The sequence below is a fragment of the Oncorhynchus nerka genome, linkage group LG7 (genome assembly GCF_034236695.1).
Source record: "Oncorhynchus nerka isolate Pitt River linkage group LG7, Oner_Uvic_2.0, whole genome shotgun sequence".
Lineage (NCBI taxonomy): Eukaryota > Metazoa > Chordata > Actinopteri > Salmoniformes > Salmonidae > Oncorhynchus > Oncorhynchus nerka.
This window is the reverse complement of record NC_088402.1, coordinates 91,186,521-91,207,094: the sequence shown is the minus strand read 5'-3', so window position 1 is coordinate 91,207,094 and position 20,574 is coordinate 91,186,521. Positions and strand designations below refer to the sequence as shown.

Here is a 20,574-nt window from a genome sequence, read left to right as displayed (position 1 = left end):
TCAGGACATAAAGATAATTTCTTTGCCACATTTTTTTCAGTTTTACTTTCTGCCTTATTGCAAACAGAATGTAAGCTTTGGATATTTTTATTCTGTACAGGTTTCCTTCTTTTCACTGTCATTTAGGTTGGTAATTGTAGACTAACTACAATTAAACTCTGTAACTGTTTTAAAGTCACTATTGGCCTCATGGTGAAATCTCTGAGCGGTTTCCTTCCTCTCCGGCAACCAAGTTAGGAAGGACGCTTGTGTCTTTGTATTAACTGGGGTGAATTGATAATGCATACAAAGTGTAATTAATAACTTCACCATGCTCAAAAGGGATATTCAGTGTCTGCTTTGTTTTACCAATAGGTGCCCTTCTTTACGAGGCATTGGAAAACCTCCCTGGCATTTGTGATTAAATCTGTGTTTGATAATCACTGCTTCATTGAGAGAACTTACAGATTATTGTATGTGTGGGGTACAGAGATGAGGTAGTCGTTAAAAAAATAAATGTCAATCTCTTATTGCACACAGAGTGAGTCCATGCAACTTAATAGACGACATGGCCAAAGGTATGTGGACACCCCTTCAAACTATTTCAGCCACACCCGTTGCTGACAGGTGTATTAAATTGAGCACACAGCCATCCAATCTCCATAGACAAACATTGGCAGTAGCATGGGCCATACTGAAGAGTGTGCCTTTGAACGTGGCACAGTCCAACAAGTCAATTCCTCAGATTTCTGCCGTGCTAGAGCTGCCCCGGTCAACTGTAAGTGCTGTTATTGTTAAGTCGAAATGTCCAAGAGCAAAAACGGCTCAGCCACAAAGTGGCAGGCCACACCAGCTCACAGAACGGGACCAGTGAGTGCTGAAAAATCATCTATCCTCAGTTGCAACACTCACTACAGAGTCCCAACCTGCCTCTGGAAGCAACATCAGCACAAGAACTGTTCGTCATGACATGCTAGACGATACTGTGCTTCCAACATTGTGGCAACAGTTTGGGGAAGGCCCTTTCCTGTTTCAGCATGACAATGCCCCCTTGCACAATGCGAGATTCATACAGAAATGGTTTGTCGAGATTGGTGTGGAAGAACTTAACTGGCCTGCACAGAGCCCTGACCTCAACCCCATCCCGTAGTGTATATGACTTGTTAAGCACATTTTTACTCCTAAACTTATTTAGGCTTGCCATAACAAAGGGGTTGAATACTTTTTCACTCAAGACATTTCAGCTTGTCATTTTTAATTTAAGTGTAAACCATTTCTAAAAACATAATTCCACTTTGACATTATGGGGTATTATGTGTAGGCCAGTGACACAACATGTCAATGTCATCCATTTTAAATTCAGGCTGCAACACAACAACAAAATGTGGAGAAAGTCAAGGGGTTCGAATACTTTCTGAAGGCCACTGTATAAACCTATACAGCTCTGGAATGTGCTGATAATGGCAGCCATCTTTGTAGAGTCTGCCTCACCGTCGGTCTGCAGGGCAGCCACCAGCAGCTCTCGGCACTTGGTGCGTACGCTGTCAGTGGTGACGGGAGTGGGGGGGAAGGAGGTGAACTTTAGGGTGGTGGGGGTTGTAGGTGTGGTGGGAGTCTTCGGGGGCTCCGGCAGTTCTTGTTTCTTACTAGGGTAGACAAGAGGGCGACAGCGAGAAGAAAGTGTTACATTGTGTTATGAGTCACCCTGATCCTTCCATTTATTCTGACTGGGTATCAAACCCCCCGTCGTCTACCTACAGGTTAAACCCTATCGTCTACCTACCAGTTAAACCCTGTCGTCTACCTACCAGTTAAACCATGTCGTCTACCTACCAGTTAAACCCTATCGTCTACCTACAGGTTAAACCCTGTCGTCTACCTACAGGTTAAACCCTATCGTCTACCTACCAGTTAAACCCTATCGTCTACCTACCAGTTAAACCCTATCGTCTACCTACCAGTTAAACCCTATCGTCTACCTACAGGTTAAACCCTGTCGTCTACCTACAGGTTAAACCCTCATCGTCTACCCACCAGTTAAACCCTGTCGTCTACCTACCAGTTAAACCCTGTCGTCTACCTACAGGTTAAACCCTCGTCGTCTACCCACCAGTTAAACCCTATCGTCTACCTACCAGTTAAACCCTGTCGTCTACCTACCAGTTAAACCCTGTCGTCTACCTACCAGTTAAACCCTATTGTCTACCTACAGGTTAAACCCTATCGTCTACCTACCAGTTAAACCCTGTCGTCTACCTACAGGTTAAACCCTATCGTCTACCCACCAGTTAAACCCTGTCGTCTACCTACCAGTTAAACCCTATCGTCTACCTACAGGTTAAACCCTCGTCGTCTACCCACCAGTTAAACCCTATCGTCTACCTACCAGTTAAACCCCCGTCGTCTACCTACCAGTTAAACCCTATCGTCTACCTACCAGTTAAACCCTATCGTCTACCAACCAGTTAAACCCTATCGTCTACCTACCAGTTAAACCCTTGTCGTCTACCTACCAGTTAAACCCTATCGTCTACCTACCAGTTAAACCCTATCGTCTACCTACCAGTTAAACCCTATCGTCTACCAACCAGTTAAACCCTGTCGTCTATCTACCAGTTAAACCCTATCGTCTACCTACCAGTTAAACCCTATCGTCTACCTACAGGTTAAACCCTGTCGTCTACTTACAGGTTAAACCCTGTCGTCTACCTGTTAGTTAAACCCTTGTCGTCTACCTACAGGTTAAACCCTATCGTCTACCCACCAGTTAAACCCTATCGTCTACCTACAGGTTAAACCCTATCGTCTACCTACCAGTTAAACCCTATCGTCTACCTACCAGTTAAACCCTATCGTCTACCTACCAGTTAAACCCTCGTCGTCTACCTACAGGTTAAACCCTATCGTCTACCTACAGGTTAAACCCTATCGTCTACCTACCAGTTAAACCCTATCGTCTACCTACCAGTTAAACCCTATCGTCTACCTACCAGTTAAACCCTCGTCGTCTACCTACAGGTTAAACCCTATCGTCTACCTACCAGTTAAACCCTCGTCGTCTACCTACAGGTTAAACCCTATCGTCTAGCTACCAGTTAAACCCTATCGTCTACCTACAGGTTAAACCCTATCGTCTACCTACCAGTTAAACCCTCGTCGTCTACCTACCAGTTAAACCCTCGTCGTCTACCTACAGGTTAAACCCTATCGTCTACCTACCAGTTAAACCCTATCGTCTACCTACAGGTTAAACTCTATCGTCTACCTACCAGTTAAACCCTATCGTCTACCTACCAGTTAAACCCTATCGTCTACCTACCAGTTAAACCCTATCGTCTACCCACCAGTTAAACCCTATCGTCTACCTACAGGTTAAACCCTGTCGTCTACCTACCAGTTAAACCCTATTGTCTACCTACAGGTTAAACCCTCGTCGTCTACCTACAGGTTAAACCCTATCGTCTACCTACCAGTTAAACCCTATTGTCTACCTACAGGTTAAACCCTATCGTCTACCTACCAGTTAAACCCTATTGTCTACCTACAGGTTAAACCCTATCGTCTACCTACCAGTTAAACCCTATTGTCTACCTACAGGTTAAACCCTGTCGTCTACCTACCAGTTAAACCCTATCGTCTACCTACCAGTTAAACCCTGTCGTCTACCTACAGGTTAAACCCTGTCGTCTACCTACCAGTTAAACCCTGTCGTCTACCTACAGGTTAAACCCTATCGTCTACCTACCAGTTAAACCCTGTCGTCTACCTACAGGTTAAACCCTATCGTCTACCCACCAGTTAAACCCTGTCGTCTACCTACCAGTTAAACCCTATCGTCTACCTACAGGTTAAACCCTCGTCGTCTACCCACCAGTTAAACCCTATCGTCTACCTACCAGTTAAACCCCCGTCGTCTACCTACCAGTTAAACCCTATCGTCTACCTACCAGTTAAACCCTATCGTCTACCAACCAGTTAAACCCTATCGTCTACCTACCAGTTAAACCCTCGTCGTCTACCTACCAGTTAAACCCTATCGTCTACCTACCAGTTAAACCCTATCGTCTACCTACCAGTTAAACCCTATCGTCTACCAACCAGTTAAACCCTGTCGTCTATCTACCAGTTAAACCCTATCGTCTACCTACCAGTTAAACCCTATCGTCTACCTACAGGTTAAACCCTGTCGTCTACTTACAGGTTAAACCCTGTCGTCTACCTGTTAGTTAAACCCTCGTCGTCTACCTACAGGTTAAACCCTATCGTCTACCCACCAGTTAAACCCTATCGTCTACCTACAGGTTAAACCCTATCGTCTACCTACCAGTTAAACCCTATCGTCTACCTACAGGTTAAACCCTATACGTTAAACCTCTACCTACCAGTTAAACCCTATACCAGTTAAACCCTATCGTCTACCTACCAGTTAAACCCTATCGTCTACCTACAGGTTAAACCCTATCGTCTACCTACCAGTTAAACCCTATCGTCTACCTACCAGTTAAACCCTCCTACCAGTTAAACCCTGTCTACCTACAGGTTAAACCCTATCGTCTACCTACCAGTTAAACCCTCGTCTACCTACAGGTTAAACCCTATCGTCTACCCCTACCTACAGTTAAACCCCTCGTTAAACCCTCGTCTACCTACCAGTTAAACCCTCGTCGTCTACCTACAGGTTAAACCCTATCGTCTACCTACCAGTTAAACCCTATCGTCTACCTACAGGTTAAACCCTATCGTCTACCTACCAGTTAAACCCTATCGTCTACCTACCAGTTAAACCCTATCGTCTACCTACCAGTTAAACCCTATCGTCTACCCACCAGTTAAACCCTATCGTCTACCTACAGGTTAAACCCTGTCGTCTACCTACCAGTTAAACCCTATTGTCTACCTACAGGTTAAACCCTCGTCGTCTACCTACAGGTTAAACCCTATCGTCTACCTACCAGTTAAACCCTATTGTCTACCTACAGGTTAAACCCTATCGTCTACCTACCAGTTAAACCCTATTGTCTACCTACAGGTTAAACCCTATCGTCTACCTACCAGTTAAACCCTATTGTCTACCTACAGGTTAAACCCTGTCGTCTACCTACCAGTTAAACCCTATCGTCTACCTACCAGTTAAACCCTGTCGTCTACCTACAGGTTAAACCCTGTCGTCTACCTACCAGTTAAACCCTGTCGTCTACCTACAGGTTAAACCCTGTCGTCTACCTACCAGTTAAACCCTGTCGTCTACCTACCAGTTAAACCCTGTCGTCTACCTACAGGTTAAACCCTATCGTCTACCTACCAGTTAAACCCTGTCGTCTACCTACCAGTTAAACCCTGTCGTCTACCTACAGGTTAAACCCTGTCGTCTACCTACCAGTTAAACCCTGTCGTCTACCTACCAACCCAAGTCCTTTGGGCTCAAGCTAGATTACCCATCACCAACGAGTAGCCCGCTGAGCTAAAGCCTAGGCATGATTCACAAACTATAAGCTACCACTATTTGACCCTGCTGATCATTTATGAACATTTGAACATCTTGGCCATGTTCTGTTATAATCTCCACCCGGCACAGCCAGAAGAGGACTGGCCACCCCTCATAGCCTGGTTCCTCTCTAGGTTTCTTCCTAGGTTTTGGCCTTTCTAGGGAGTTTTTCCCAGCCACCGTGCTTCTACACCTGCATTGCTTGCTGTTTGGGGTTTTAGGCTGGGTTTCTGTACAGCACTTTGAGATATCAGCTGATGTAAGAAGGGCTTTATAACTACATTTGATTTGATTAGTTCAGGGAGCTCACACACGTCTTCAGCGTTCAGACAAGGTTATTCACTGAACTACCTCTTGTTACATGACTGACACTCGGGTTGGCACGGCGTCTCACCTGCGGTCGCTGGATCCAGGACTGTCCTTGGACGAAGATGACCTCAGAGGAGAGCCCTCCCTCCTCTTCTCCTCCACAGCCTTCCCCTCAGAACCGTCTGTAGGGACACACAGTCAGCTGATTCATATCTATATAGGTGATGGGTCAACATTTACATAATGGGTACCTGGAGGAAAATTAGGGAGGTTTTTGCTTTTTAAAATGTTTGTCAAGATCAGGGTTTAGTATTATTTATTTTTATTATCATCTAGTCTAACTATTTGTAATAGATTAAATGTCAAAATGTCAGTGTTTAAGTATTTAGTTGCTTATGAGGCTATATATCAATGTGCATGACACCACCCTTAATCTCTGATTCTCATACTGGACCATATCAAGTGTGTCTATAGGCTAGTTAGAGTGGTCTCAGTCACATGATCCACAACCTATAGGCTAGTTAGAGTGGTCTCAGTCACATGATCTACAACCTATAGGCTAGTTAGAGTGGTCTCAGTCACATGATCCACAACCTATAGGTTAGTTAGAGTGGTCTCAGTCACATGATCCACAACCTATAGGCTAGTTAGAGTGGTCTCAGTCACATGATCCACAACCTATAGGCTAGTTAGAGTGGTCTCAGTCACATGATCTACAACCTATAGGCTAGTTAGAGTTGTCTCAGTCACATGATCTACAACCTATAGGCTAGTTAGAGTGGTCTCAGTCACATGATCTACAACCTATAGGCTAGTTAGAGTGATCTCAGTCACATGATCCACAACCTATAGGCTAGTTAGAGTGGTCTCAGTCACATGATCTACAACCTATAGGCTAGTTAGAGTGGTCTCAGTGACATGATCCACAACCTATAGGCTAGTTAGAGTGGTCTCAGTCACATGATCTACAACCTATAGGCTAGTTAGAGTGGTCTCAGTCACATGATCCACAACCTATAGGCTAGTTAGAGTGGTCTCAGTCACATGATCTACAACCTATAGGCTAGTTAGAGTTGTCTCAGTCACATGATCTACAACCTATAGGCTAGTTAGAGTGGTCTCAGTCACATGATCTACAACCTATAGACTAGTTAGAGTGGTCTCAGTCACATGATCCACAACCTATAGGCTAGTTAGAGTGGTCTCAGTCACATGATCCACAACCTATAGGCTAGTTAGAGTGGTCTCAGTGACATGATCCACAACCTATAGGCTAGTTAGAGTGGTCTCAGTCACATGATCTACAACCTATAGGCTAGTTAGAGTGGTCTCAGTCACATGATCCACAACCTATAGGCTAGTTAGAGTGGTCTCAGTCACATGATCTACAACCTATAGGCTAGTTAGAGTGGTCTCAGTCACATGATCCACAACCTATAGGCTAGTTAGAGTGGTCTCAGTCACATGATCCACAACCTATAGTATAGTTAGAGTGGTCTCAGTCACATGATCTACAACCTATAGGCTAGTTAGAGTGGTCTCAGTCACATGATCCACAACCTATAGGCTAGTTAGAGTGGTCTCAGTCACATGATCTACAACCTATAGGCTAGTTAGAGTGGTCTCAGTCACATGATCCACAACCTACAGGCTAGTTAGAGTGGTCTCAGTCACATGATCCACAACCTATAGGCTAGTTAGAGTGGTCTCAGTCACATGATCTACAACCTATAGGCTAGTTAGAGTGGTCTCAGTCACATGATCCACAACCTATAGGCTAGTTAGAGTGGTCTCAGTCACATGATCTACAACCTATAGGCTAGTTAGAGTGGTCTCAGTCACATGATCCACAACCTATAGGCTAGTTAGAGTGGTCTCAGTCACATGATCCAACACCTATAGGCTAGTTAGAGTGGTCTCAGTCACATGATCTACAACCTATAGGCTAGTTAGAGTGGTCTCAGTCACATGATGCACGGCATATAGGCTAGGAAGGCCTAGTCCAAAAAACTCATTATTTTACAGACGGACTAGCCTATGTTCTGTTCAGTTTGAGAATGAGATCGCGAAGACGAGGAGGACCGAGAGGTCAACTTTGATAGCTTGCTACTACTATAATAGATTTTAGAGGTCGGCCGATTATGATTTTTCAACGCCGATACCGATACCGATTAATCAGTCGTTTTTTAATTTTTAATTTGTAAGAATGACAATTTCAACAATACTGAATGAACACTTATTTTAACTTAATATAATACATCAATTAAATCAATTTAGCCTCAAATAAGTAATGAAACGTGTTCAATTTGGTTTAAATAATGCAAAAACAAAGTGTTGGAGAAGAAAGTAAAAGTGCAATATGTGCCATGTAAGAAAGCTAACGTTTCAGTTCCTTGCTCAGAACATATGAAAGCTGGTGGTTCCTTTTAACATGAGTCTTCAATATTCAAAGGTAAGAAGTTTTAGGTTGTAGTTATTATAGGAATTATAGGACTATTTCCCTCTATACCATTTGTATTTCATATACCTTTGACTATTGGATGTTCTTATAGGCACTTTAGTATTGCCAGTGTAACAGTATAGCTTCCGTCCCTCTTCTCGCCACTCCCTGGGCTCGAACCAGCAACACAACGACAACAGCCACCCTCGAAGCAGCGTTACCCATGCAGAGCAAGGGGAACAACCACTCCAAGTCTCAGAGCGAGTGATGTTTGAAACGCTATTAGCGCGCACCCCGCTAACTAGCTAGCCATTTCACATCGGTTACACCAGCCTCATCTCGGGGAGTTGATAGGCTTGAAGTCATAAACAGCGCAATGCTTGACGCAAAACGAAGAGCTGCTGGCAAAAGGCACTAAAAAACTCACTGTTTGAATGAATGCTTACGAGCCGCTCAGTCAGACTGCTGCTGCCTACCACCGCTCAGTCAGACTGCTGCTGCCTACCACCGCTCAGTCAGCCTGCTGCTGCCTACCACCGCTCAGTCAGACTGCTGCTGCCTACCACCGCTCAGTCAGCCTGCTGCTGCCTACCACCGCTCAGTCAGACTGCTGCTGCCTACCACCGCTCAGTCAGACTGCTGCTGCCTACCACCGCTCAGTCAGACTGCTGCTGCCTACCACCGCTCAGTCAGACTGCTGCTGCCTACCACCGCTCAGTCAGACTGCTGCTGCCTACCACCGCTCAGTCAGACTGCTGCTGCCTACCACCGCTCAGTCAGACTGCTGCTGCCTACCACCGCTCAGTCAGACTGCTGCTGCCTACCACCGCTCAGTCAGACTGCTGCTGCCTACCACCGCTCAGTCAGACTGCTGCTGCCTACCACCGCTCAGTCAGACTGCTGCTGCCTACCACCGCTCAGTCAGACTGCTGCTGCCTACCACCGCTCAGTCAGACTGCTGCTGCCTACCACCGCTCAGTCAGCCTGCTGCTGCCTACCACCGCTCAGTCAGACTGCTGCTGCCTACCACCGCTCAGTCAGACTGCTGCTGCCTACCACCGCTCAGTCAGACTGCTGCTGCCTACCACCGCTCAGTCAGCCTGCTGCTGCCTACCACCGCTCAGTCAGCCTGCTGCTGCCTACCACCGCTCAGTCAGCCTGCTGCTGCCTACCACCGCTCAGTCAGCCTGCTGCTGCCTACCACCGCTCAGTCAGCCTGCTGCTGCCTACCACCGCTCAGTCAGACTGCTGCTGCCTACCACCGCTCAGTCAGCCTGCTGCTGCCTACCACCGCTCAGTCAGACTGCTGCTGCCTACCACCGCTCAGTCAGCCTGCTGCTGCCTACCACCGCTCAGTCAGCCTGCTGCTGCCTACCACCGCTCAGTCAGCCTGCTGCTGCCTACCACCGCTCAGTCAGACTGCTGCTGCCTACCACCGCTCAGTCAGCCTGCTGCTGCCTACCACCGCTCAGTCAGACTGCTGCTGCCTACCACCGCTCAGTCAGACTGCTGCTGCCTACCACCGCTCAGTCAGACTGCTGCTGCCTACCACCGCTCAGTCAGCCTGCTGCTGCCTACCACCGCTCAGTCAGCCTGCTGCTGCCTACCACCGCTCAGTCAGCCTGCTGCTGCCTACCACCGCTCAGTCAGCCTGCTGCTGCCTACCACCGCTCAGTCAGCCTGCTGCTGCCTACCACCGCTCAGTCAGACTGCTGCTGCCTACCACCGCTCAGTCAGCCTGCTGCTGCCTACCACCGCTCAGTCAGACTGCTGCTGCCTACCACCGCTCAGTCAGACTGCTGCTGCCTACCACCGCTCAGTCAGACTGCTGCTGCCTACCACCGCTCAGTCAGCCTGCTGCTGCCTACCACCGCTCAGTCAGACTGCTGCTGCCTACCACCGCTCAGTCAGACTGCTGCTGCCTACCACCGCTCAGTCAGCCTGCTGCTGCCTACCACCGCTCAGTCAGACTGCTGCTGCCTACCACCGCTCAGTCAGACTGCTGCTGCCTACCACCGCTCAGTCAGACTGCTGCTGCCTACCACCGCTCAGTCAGCCTGCTGCTGCCTACCACCGCTCAGTCAGCCTGCTGCTGCCTACCACCGCTCAGTCAGACTGCTGCTGCCTACCACCGCTCAGTCAGCCTGCTGCTGCCTACCACCGCTCAGTCAGACTGCTGCTGCCTACCACCGCTCAGTCAGACTGCTGCTGCCTACCACCGCTCAGTCAGCCTGCTGCTGCCTACCACCGCTCAGTCAGACTGCTGCTGCCTACCACCGCTCAGTCAGCCTGCTGCTGCCTACCACCGCTCAGTCAGACTGCTGCTGCCTACCACCGCTCAGTCAGACTGCTGCTGCCTACCACCGCTCAGTCAGACTGCTGCTGCCTACCACCGCTCAGTCAGCCTGCTGCTGCCTACCACCGCTCAGTCAGACTGCTGCTGCCTACCACCGCTCAGTCAGACTGCTGCTGCCTACCACCGCTCAGTCAGCCTGCTGCTGCCTACCACCGCTCAGTCAGACTGCTGCTGCCTACCACCGCTCAGTCAGACTGCTGCTGCCTACCACCGCTCAGTCAGACTGCTGCTGCCTACCACCGCTCAGTCAGCCTGCTGCTGCCTACCACCGCTCAGTCAGCCTGCTGCTGCCTACCACCGCTCAGTCAGACTGCTGCTGCCTACCACCGCTCAGTCAGCCTGCTGCTGCCTACCACCGCTCAGTCAGACTGCTGCTGCCTACCACCGCTCAGTCAGACTGCTGCTGCCTACCACCGCTCAGTCAGACTGCTGCTGCCTACCACCGCTCAGTCAGACTGCTGCTGCCTACCACCGCTCAGTCAGACTGCTGCTGCCTACCACCGCTCAGTCAGACTGCTGCTGCCTACCACCGCTCAGTCAGACTGCTGCTGCCTACCACCGCTCAGTCAGCCTGCTGCTGCCTACCACCGCTCAGTCAGCCTGCTGCTGCCTACCACCGCTCAGTCAGCCTGCTGCTGCCTACCACCGCTCAGTCAGACTGCTGCTGCCTACCACCGCTCAGTCAGACTGCTGCTGCCTACCACCGCTCAGTCAGACTGCTGCTGCCTACCACCGCTCAGTCAGACTGCTGCTGCCTACCACCGCTCAGTCAGCCTGCTGCTGCCTACCACCGCTCAGTCAGCCTGCTGCTGCCTACCACCGCTCAGTCAGCCTGCTGCTGCCTACCACCGCTCAGTCAGACTGCTGCTGCCTACCACCGCTCAGTCAGCCTGCTGCTGCCTACCACCGCTCAGTCAGCCTGCTGCTGCCTACCACCGCTCAGTCAGACTGCTGCTGCCTACCACCGCTCAGTCAGCCTGCTGCTGCCTACCACCGCTCAGTCAGACTGCTGCTGCCTACCACCGCTCAGTCAGACTGCTGCTGCCTACCACCGCTCAGTCAGACTGCTGCTGCCTACCACCGCTCAGTCAGACTGCTGCTGCCTACCACCGCTCAGTCAGACTGCTGCTGCCTACCACCGCTCAGTCAGACTGCTGCTGCCTACCACCGCTCAGTCAGACTGCTGCTGCCTACCACCGCTCAGTCAGACTGCTGCTGCCTACCACCGCTCAGTCAGACTGCTGCTGCCTACCACCGCTCAGTCAGACTGCTGCTGCCTACCACCGCTCAGTCAGACTGCTGCTGCCTACCACCGCTCAGTCAGACTGCTGCTGCCTACCACCGCTCAGTCAGACTGCTGCTGCCTACCACCGCTCAGTCAGCCTGCTGCTGCCTACCACCGCTCAGTCAGACTGCTGCTGCCTACCACCGCTCAGTCAGCCTGCTGCTGCCTACCACCGCTCAGTCAGACTGCTGCTGCCTACCACCGCTCAGTCAGACTGCTGCTGCCTACCACCGCTCAGTCAGACTGCTGCTGCCTACCACCGCTCAGTCAGACTGCTGCTGCCTACCACCGCTCAGTCAGACTGCTGCTGCCTACCACCGCTCAGTCAGCCTGCTGCTGCCTACCACCGCTCAGTCAGCCTGCTGCTGCCTACCACCGCTCAGTCAGCCTGCTGCTGCCTACCACCGCTCAGTCAGCCTGCTGCTGCCTACCACCGCTCAGTCAGACTGCTGCTGCCTACCACCGCTCAGTCAGCCTGCTGCTGCCTACCACCGCTCAGTCAGACTGCTGCTGCCTACCACCGCTCAGTCAGCCTGCTGCTGCCTACCACCGCTCAGTCAGACTGCTGCTGCCTACCACCGCTCAGTCAGCCTGCTGCTGCCTACCACCGCTCAGTCAGACTGCTGCTGCCTACCACCGCTCAGTCAGACTGCTGCTGCCTACCACCGCTCAGTCAGACTGCTGCTGCCTACCACCGCTCAGTCAGACTGCTGCTGCCTACCACCGCTCAGTCAGCCTGCTGCTGCCTACCACCGCTCAGTCAGACTGCTCTATCAAATTAAATTATGTTTTAATTCCTATTTTGGATATAGGGGAGGGTCACGTTTTTTTCCCCTCATGCGTTCAGAGAGGATGGAGGTCAAATATATTTTGCTGAAGGGAGAGACATACATTTCCTTTCCAGAGAGGTCTAATTTTCTAATCAAGTTCACTACCATAGACACATGCTTCCTGTTTGGACTTCTTAAACTATAGTGGTTGTATTACTCTATTATAATAAGTATATGTCCCGGTCTCTCTAGATCAGACAGGATCCCACCTGTCCAGTACAGGCAGACCTACAGACAGACACCATGTTTCACAGGTATGAGGCAGACCTACAGACAGACAGAGTCGTATGAGATGTGAGGCAGACCTACAGACAGACAGAGTCGTATGAGATGTGAGGCAGACCTACAGACAGAGTCGTATGAGATATGATTCAGACCTACAGACAGACAGAGTCGTATGAGATGTGAGGCAGACCTACAGACAGACAGAGTCGTATGAGATGTGAGGCAGACCTACAGACAGAGTCGTATGAGATATGATTCAGACCTACAGACAGACCGAGTCGTATGAGATGTGAGGCAGACCTACAGACAGAGTCGTATGAGATGTGAGGCAGACCTACAGACAGACAGAGTCGTATGAGATGTGAGGCAGACCTACAGACAGACCGAGTCCTATGAGATGTGAGGCAGACCTACAGACAGACCGAGTCCTATGAGATGTGAGGCAGACCTACAGACAGAGTCCTATGAGATGTGAGGCAGACTTACAGACAGACCGAGTCCTATGAGATGTGAGGCAGACCTACAGACAGACCGAGTCCTATGAGATGTGAGGCAGACCTACAGACAGACAGAGTCCTATGAGATGTGAGGCAGACCTACAGACAGAGTCCTATGAGATGTGAGGCAGACCTACAGACAGAGTCCTATGAGATGTGAGGCAGACCTACAGACAGACCAAGTCCTATGAGATGTGAGGCAGACCTACAGACAGAGTCCTATGAGATGTGAGGCAGACCTACAGACAGACCGAGTCCTATGAGATGTGAGGCAGACCTACAGACAGACCGAGTCCTATGAGATGTGAGGCAGACCTACAGACAGACCGAGTCCTATGAGATGTGAGGCAGACCTACAGGACAGACAGAGTCGTATGAGATGTGAGGCAGACCTACAGACAGAGTCGTATGAGATGTGAGGCAGACCTACAGACAGACAGAGTCGTATGAGATGTGAGGCAGACCTACAGACAGAGTCGTATGAGATGTGAGACAGACCTACAGACAGACCTACACACAGACCTACAGACAGACCAGCAGACCTACAGGACAGACTTACCCAGTAGTTTCTTCCAGGACTTGATGAGTGACTTGGCCAGGGTCTGGACCTCTTCCTCTGAACTCTGCTTCCTCACAGCGTTCACTGACATACCGATCCTGGTGGACTGACAAACACATCGTGTTTTAGCTTCATCATTACAGTTTCTCACAGCGTTCACTGATCCTGGTGGACCGACACCGGCGTTGAGAAAATAGTAGACACTGTGTTGATCATAGTAATAGACTATTATTTTCTTCAGACAGAGGCCTACAGCAAGAGGAGAACAAGCTTAGGTCTACCTGTAGAGTCTCCAGAGACATGTTAATGATCTTCAACTCCCTCAGCAGATATATGGCACCGTCCTGTGAAGAAAAAAAGACAGCTAAATGTTGACACCTGTGGAATTGAATAGATGCCGTCTACAATAATGTAAATGTATTTTTAGTGAGCAAGCAGTATGCATATTCCAACACAATATTAGGCTAGAAACTATGATTTTTTTTTAAATTAAATTGTGCAGGCCTATGATGATAGGGTAGCCTAGTGATTAGAGTGTAGAGGTGACAGGGTAGCCTAGTGGTTAGAGTGTAGAGGTGGCAGGGTAGCCTAGTGGTTAGAGTGTAGAGGTGGCAGGGTAGCCTAGTGGTTAGAGTGTAGAGGCGGCAGGGTAGACTAGTGGTTAGAGTGTAGGGGCAGCAGGGTAGCCTAGTGGGTAGAGCATAGGACTAGTAACCAGAAGGTTGCAAGTTCAAATCCCTGAGATGACAAGGTACAAAATCTGTCGTTCTGCCCTTGAACAGGCAGTTAACCCACTGTTCCTAGGCCTTCATTGAAAATAAGAATTTGTTCTTAACTGACTTGCCTAGTTAAATAAAGGTAAAATTAAAAATACGGGAAATGTATATTTTTTTAAAGGCGGGTGGGGCTTAATTTGGTCCGGTTAACGGTCAGCGGTAACAGCAGGTCATTCATGAGGCAGGACTCGATGTGTATGGATTTATGAGGTTTATCTCCTGGTAAAATATTCTGGTTTCGCCTCCAGGCAGGGGTTGACAGAAGAGGTAGTGGCCTGCTAAAAAAATATCCAGGCTCAAGGTTAGCTTGTACACAGGGCAGCCTTTATGTGCCGGCCTTGGAGGGCCTGTCCTGCTCTATCGTGCCTCCTTGGAGGGCCTGTCCTGCTCTATCGTGTCTCCTTGGAGGGCCTGTCCTGCTCTATCGTACCTCCTTGGAGGGCCTGTCCTGCTCTATCGTACCTCCTTGGAGGGCCTGTCCTGCTCTACCGTACCTCCTTGGAGGGCCTGTCCTGCTCTATCGTGCCTCCTTGGAGGGCCTGTCCTGCTCTATCGTGCCTCCTTGGAGGGCCTGTCCTGCTCTACCGTACCTCCTTGGAGGGCCTGCTCTACCGTACCTCCTTGGAGGGCCTGTCCCGCTCTACCGTACCTCCTTGGAGAGCCTGCTCTACCGTACCTCCTTGGAGGGCCTGTCCCGCTCTACCGTACCTCCTTGGAGGGCCTGTCCCGCTCCAGCGTACCTCCTTGGAGGGCCTGTCCCGCTCTACCGTACCTCCTTGGAGGGCCTGCTCTACCGTACCTCCTTGGAGGGCCTGTCCCGCTCTACCGTACCTCCTTGGAGGGCCTGTCCCGCTCTACCGTACCTCCTTGGAGGGCCTGTCCCGCTCCAGCATACCTCCTTGGAGGGCCTGTCCCGCTCCAGCATACCTCCTTGGAGGGCCTGTCCCGCTCTACTGTACCTCCTTGGAGGGCCTGTCCTGCTCTACCGTACCTCCTTGGAGGGCCTGTCCCGCTCTACCGTACCTCCTTGGAGGGCCTGTCCTGCTCTACCGTACCTCCTTGGAGGGCCTGTCCTTCTCTACCGTACCTCCTTGGAAGGACTGTCCTGCTCTATCGTACCTCCTTGGAGGGCCTGTCCCGCTCTACCGTACCTCCTTGGAGGGCCTGTCCCGCTCTACCGTACCTCCTTGGAGGGCCTGCTCTACCGTACCTCCTTGGAGGGCCTGTCCTGCTCTACCGTACCTCCTTGGAAGGACTGTCCTGCTCTATCGTACCTCCTTGGAGGGCCTGTCCTGCTCTACCGTACCTCCTTGGAGGGCCTGCTCTACCGTACCTCCTTGGAGGGCCTGTCCTGCTCTACCGTACCTCCTTGGAGGGCCTGTCCCGCTCTACCGTACCTCCTTGGAGGGCCTGTCCCGCTCTACCGTACCTCCTTGGAGGGCCTGCTCTACCGTACCTCCTTGGAGGGCCTGTCCCGCTCTACCGTACCTCCTTGGAGGGACTGTCCCGCTCCAGCGTACCTCCTTGGAGGGCCTGTCCCGCTCTACCGTACCTCCTTGGAGGGCCTGTCCCGCTCTACCGTACCTCCTTGGAGGGCCTGTCCCGCTCCAGCGTACCTCCTTGGAGGGCCTGTCCCGCTCCAGCGTACCTCCTTGGAGGGCCTGTCCCGCTCTACCGTACCTCCTTGGAGGGTCTGTCCCGCTCTACCGTACCTCCTTGGAGGGCCTGCTCTACCGTACCTCCTTGGAGGGCCTGTCCCGCTCTACCGTACCTCCTTGGAGGGCCTGTCCCGCTCTACCGTACCTCCTTGGAGGGCCTGTCCCGCTCTACCGTACCTCCTTGGAGGGCCTGTCCTTCTCTACCGTACCTCCTTGGAGGGCCTGTCCCGCTCTACCGTACCTCCTTGGAGGGCCTGTCCTGCTCTACCGTACCTCCTTGGAGGGCCTGTCCTGCTCTACCGTACCTCCTTGGAGGGCCTGTCCCGCTCCAGCGTACCTCCTTGGAGGGCCTGTCCCACTCTACCGTACCTCCTTGGAGGGCCTGTCCCGCTCTACCGTACCTCCTTGGAGGGCCTGTCCCGCTCTACCGTACCTCCTTGGAGGGCCTGCTCTACCGTACCTCCTTGGAGGGCCTGTCCCGCTCTACCGTACCTCCTTGGAGGGCCTGTCCCGCTCTACCGTACCTCCTTGGAGGACCTGTCCTGCTCTACCGTACCTCCTTGGAGGGCCTGTCCCGCTCTACCGTACCTCCTTGGAGAGCCTGTCCTGCTCTATCATACCTCCTTGGAGGGCCTGTCCCGCTCCAGCGTACCTCCTTGGAGGGCCTGTCCTGCTCTACCGTACCTCCTTGGAGTGCCTGTCCCGCTCTACCGTACCTCCTTGGAGGGCCTGTCCCACTCTATCGTACCTCCTTGGAGGGCCTGTCCTGCTCTATCGTACCAAGTTGGAGGGCCTGTCCTGCTCTATCGTGCCTCCTTGGAGGGCCTGTCCTGCTCCTCCGTACCTCCTTGGAGGGCCTGTCCCGCTCTATCGTGCCTCCTTGGAGGGCCTGTCCTGCTCCTCCGTACCTCCTAGGAGGGCCTGTCGCGCTCTATCGTACCTCCTTGGAGGGCCTGTTCTGCTCTACCGTACCTCCTGGGAGGGCCTGTCCCGCTCTACCGTACCTCCTTGGAGGGCCTGTCCCGCTCTATCGTACCTCCTTGGAGGGCCTGTCCTGCTCTACCGTACCTCCTTGGAGGGCATGTCCCGCTCAACTGTACCTCCTTGGAGAGCCTGTCCTGCTCTATCGTACCTCCTTGGAGGGCCTGTCCCGCTCTACCGTACCTCCTTGGAGGGCCTGTCCCGCTCTACCGTACCTCCTTGGAGGACCTGTCCTGCTCTACCGTACCTCCTTGGAGGGCCTGTCCCGCTCTACCGTACCTCCTTGGAGAGCCTGTCCTGCTCTATCATACCTCCTTGGAGGGCCTGTCCCGCTCCAGCGTACCTCCTTGGAGGGCCTGTCCTGCTCTACCGTACCTCCTTGGAGTGCCTGTCCCGCTCTACCGTACCTCCTTGGAGGGCCTGTCCCACTCTATCGTACCTCCTTGGAGGGCCTGTCCTGCTCTATCGTACCAAGTTGGAGGGCCTGTCCTGCTCTATCGTGCCTCCTTGGAGGGCCTGTCCTGCTCCTCCGTACCTCCTTGGAGGGCCTGTCCCGCTCTATCGTGCCTCCTTGGAGGGCCTGTCCTGCTCTACCGTACCTCCTTGGAGGGCCTGTCCCGCTCTACCGTACCTCCTTGGAGGGCCTGTCCCGCTCTATCGTACCTCCTTGGAGGGCCTGTCCTGCTCTACCGTACCTCCTTGGAGGGCCTGTCCTGCTCTACCGTACCTCCTTGGAGGGCATGTCCCGCTCAACTGTACCTCCTTGGAGAGCCTGTCCTGCTCTATCGTACCTCCTTGGAGAGCCTGTCCTGCTCTATCGTACCTCTTTGGAGGGCCTGTCCCGCTCCAACGTACCTCCTTGGAGGGCCTGTCCCGCTCTACCGTACCTCCTTGGAGGGCCTGTCCCGCTCTACCGTACCTCCTTGGAGGGCCTGTCCCGCTCTATCGTACCTCCTTGGAGGGCCTGTCCTGCTCTATCGTACCAAGTTGGAGGGCCTGTCCTGCTCTATCCTGCCTCCTTGGAGGGCCTGTCCTGCTCCTCCGTACCTCCTTGGAGGGCCTGTCCCGCTCAATCGTGCCTCCTTGGAGGGCCTGTCCTGCTCCTCCGTACCTCCTTGGAGGGCCTGTCCCACTCTATCGTACCTCCTTGGAGGGCCTGTCCCGCTCTACCGTACCTCCTTGGAGGGCCTGTCCCGCTCTACCGTACCTCCTTGGAGAGCCTGTCCCGCTCTACCGTACCTCCTTGGAGGGCCTGTCCTGCTCTACCGTACCTCCTTGGAGGGCCTGTCCCGCTCTACCGTACCTTCTTGGAGGGCCTGTCCTGCTCCTCCGTACCTCCTTGGAGGGCCTGTCCCGCTCTATCGTACCTCCTTGGAGGGCCTGTCCCGCTCTACCGTACCTCCTTGGAGAGCCTGTCCCGCTCTACCGTACCTCCTTGGAGGGCCTGTCCTGCTCTACCGTACCTCCTTGGAGGGCCTGTCCCGCTCTACCGTACCTTCTTGGAGGGCCTGTCCCGCTCCAGCGTACCTCCTTGGAGGGCCTGCTCTACCGTACCTTCTTGGAGGGCCTGTCCTGCTCTACCGTACCTTCTTGGAGGGCCTGTCCTGCTCTACCGTACCTTCTTGCCCATCCAAATAAAATATTGACATTTATTTGACCAAGATGCGAAGCAGACAGAAAGATACATGAATCTCAGACAAAGCAAAACAGCGCCCCTCTGTCTTAGTATGTGTAGCCAGCCCATGAATCTGATTCTGTCTCGACTAAGAGCATGACATCATACTATTTTTGGCCAGACAGCATCATCATATAGGCTACATATTAGAGGTCGACCGATGAATAGGAATGGCCGATTTAATTAGGGCCGATTTCAAGTTTTCATAACAATCGGACATCGGTATTTTTGGATACCGATTTGGCCGATAATTTTTTTTTACACCTTTATTTCATCTTTATTTAACTAGGCAAGTCAGTTATTAAGAACACATTCTCATTTACAATGACAGCCTAGGAACGGTGGGTTAACTGCCTTGTTCAGGGGCAGAATGACAGATTTTGCCCTTGTCAGCTCGGGGGACCCATTCTTGCAACCTTAGTCGATGTGCAGGGGTACGAGGCTGTATACACAGGGTACCAGTACTGAGTCGATGTGCAGGGGTACGAGGCTATATACACAGAGTACCAGTACTGAGTCGATGTGCAGGGGTACGAGGCTATATACACAGGGTACCAGTACTGAGTCGATGTGCAGGGGTACGAGGCTATATACACAGAGTACCAGTACTGAGTCGATGTGCAGGGGTACGAGGCTATATACACAGAGTACCAGTACTGAGTCGATGTGCAGGGGTACGAGGCTATATACACAGAGTACCAGTACTGAGTTGATGTGCAGGGGTACGAGGCTATATACACAGAGTACCAGTACTGAGTCGATGTGCAGGGGTACGAGGCTATATACACAGAGTACCAGTACTGAGTCGATGTGCAGGGGTACGAGGCTGTATACACAGAGTACCAGTACTGAGTCGATGTGCAGGGGTACGAGGCTATATACACAGAGTACCAGTACTGAGTCAATGATAACTTGGCTATATACACAGGGTACCAGTACCGAGTCAATGGTAACTTGGCTGTATACACAGAGTACCAGTACTGAGTCAATACACAGGATATCAGTACTGAGTCAAACCTTTATTTTTCTTGGGAAGTCAGTTTAGAACAAATTCTTATTTTCAATGACGGCCTAAAAAACAGCGGGTTAACTTGTTGTTCAGGGGCTGAACGGCAGATTTTTACCTTGTCTGCTCAGGGATTCGATCCAGCAACTGTCCCAACGCCCTAACCACTAGGCTACCTACCGCCCCAATGTGCAGGGGTACGAAGTAATAACATGGCTTTATACAGGAAGTACCAGTACAGAGTCAATGTGCAGGGGTTCGAGGTAATAACATGGCTTTATACACACTGTACCAGTACAGAGTCAATGTGCAGGGGTACGAAGTAATAACATGGCTTTATACACACTGTACCAGTACTGAGTCAATGTGCAGGGGTACGAAGTAATAACATGGCTTTATACACACTGTACCAGTACTGAGTCAATGTGCAGGGGTACGAAGTAATAACATGGCTTTATACACACTGTACCAGTACTGAGTCAATGTGCAGGGGTACGAAGTAATAACATGGCT

The 20,574-nt window shown here is 51.7% G+C and overlaps 1 protein-coding gene across 1 annotated transcript in view; it reads right to left on the bottom strand.

Annotated features, from left to right (window-relative positions):
- The window catches only part of LOC115126578 (transcription elongation factor A protein 2-like), a 44,892-nt gene that overhangs the window by 20,244 nt on the left and 4,074 nt on the right, over positions 1–20,574 (bottom strand). The window contains exons 2-5 of the mRNA XM_065020968.1: positions 14,247–14,309; positions 13,966–14,071; positions 5,859–5,955; positions 1,471–1,625 (exon numbers count right to left, since the gene is read on the bottom strand). Of these exons, the coding sequence (XP_064877040.1) occupies positions 1,471–1,625; positions 5,859–5,955; positions 13,966–14,071; positions 14,247–14,309 (421 nt within the window). The remainder of the gene's footprint in view (positions 1–1,470; positions 1,626–5,858; positions 5,956–13,965; positions 14,072–14,246; positions 14,310–20,574) is intronic.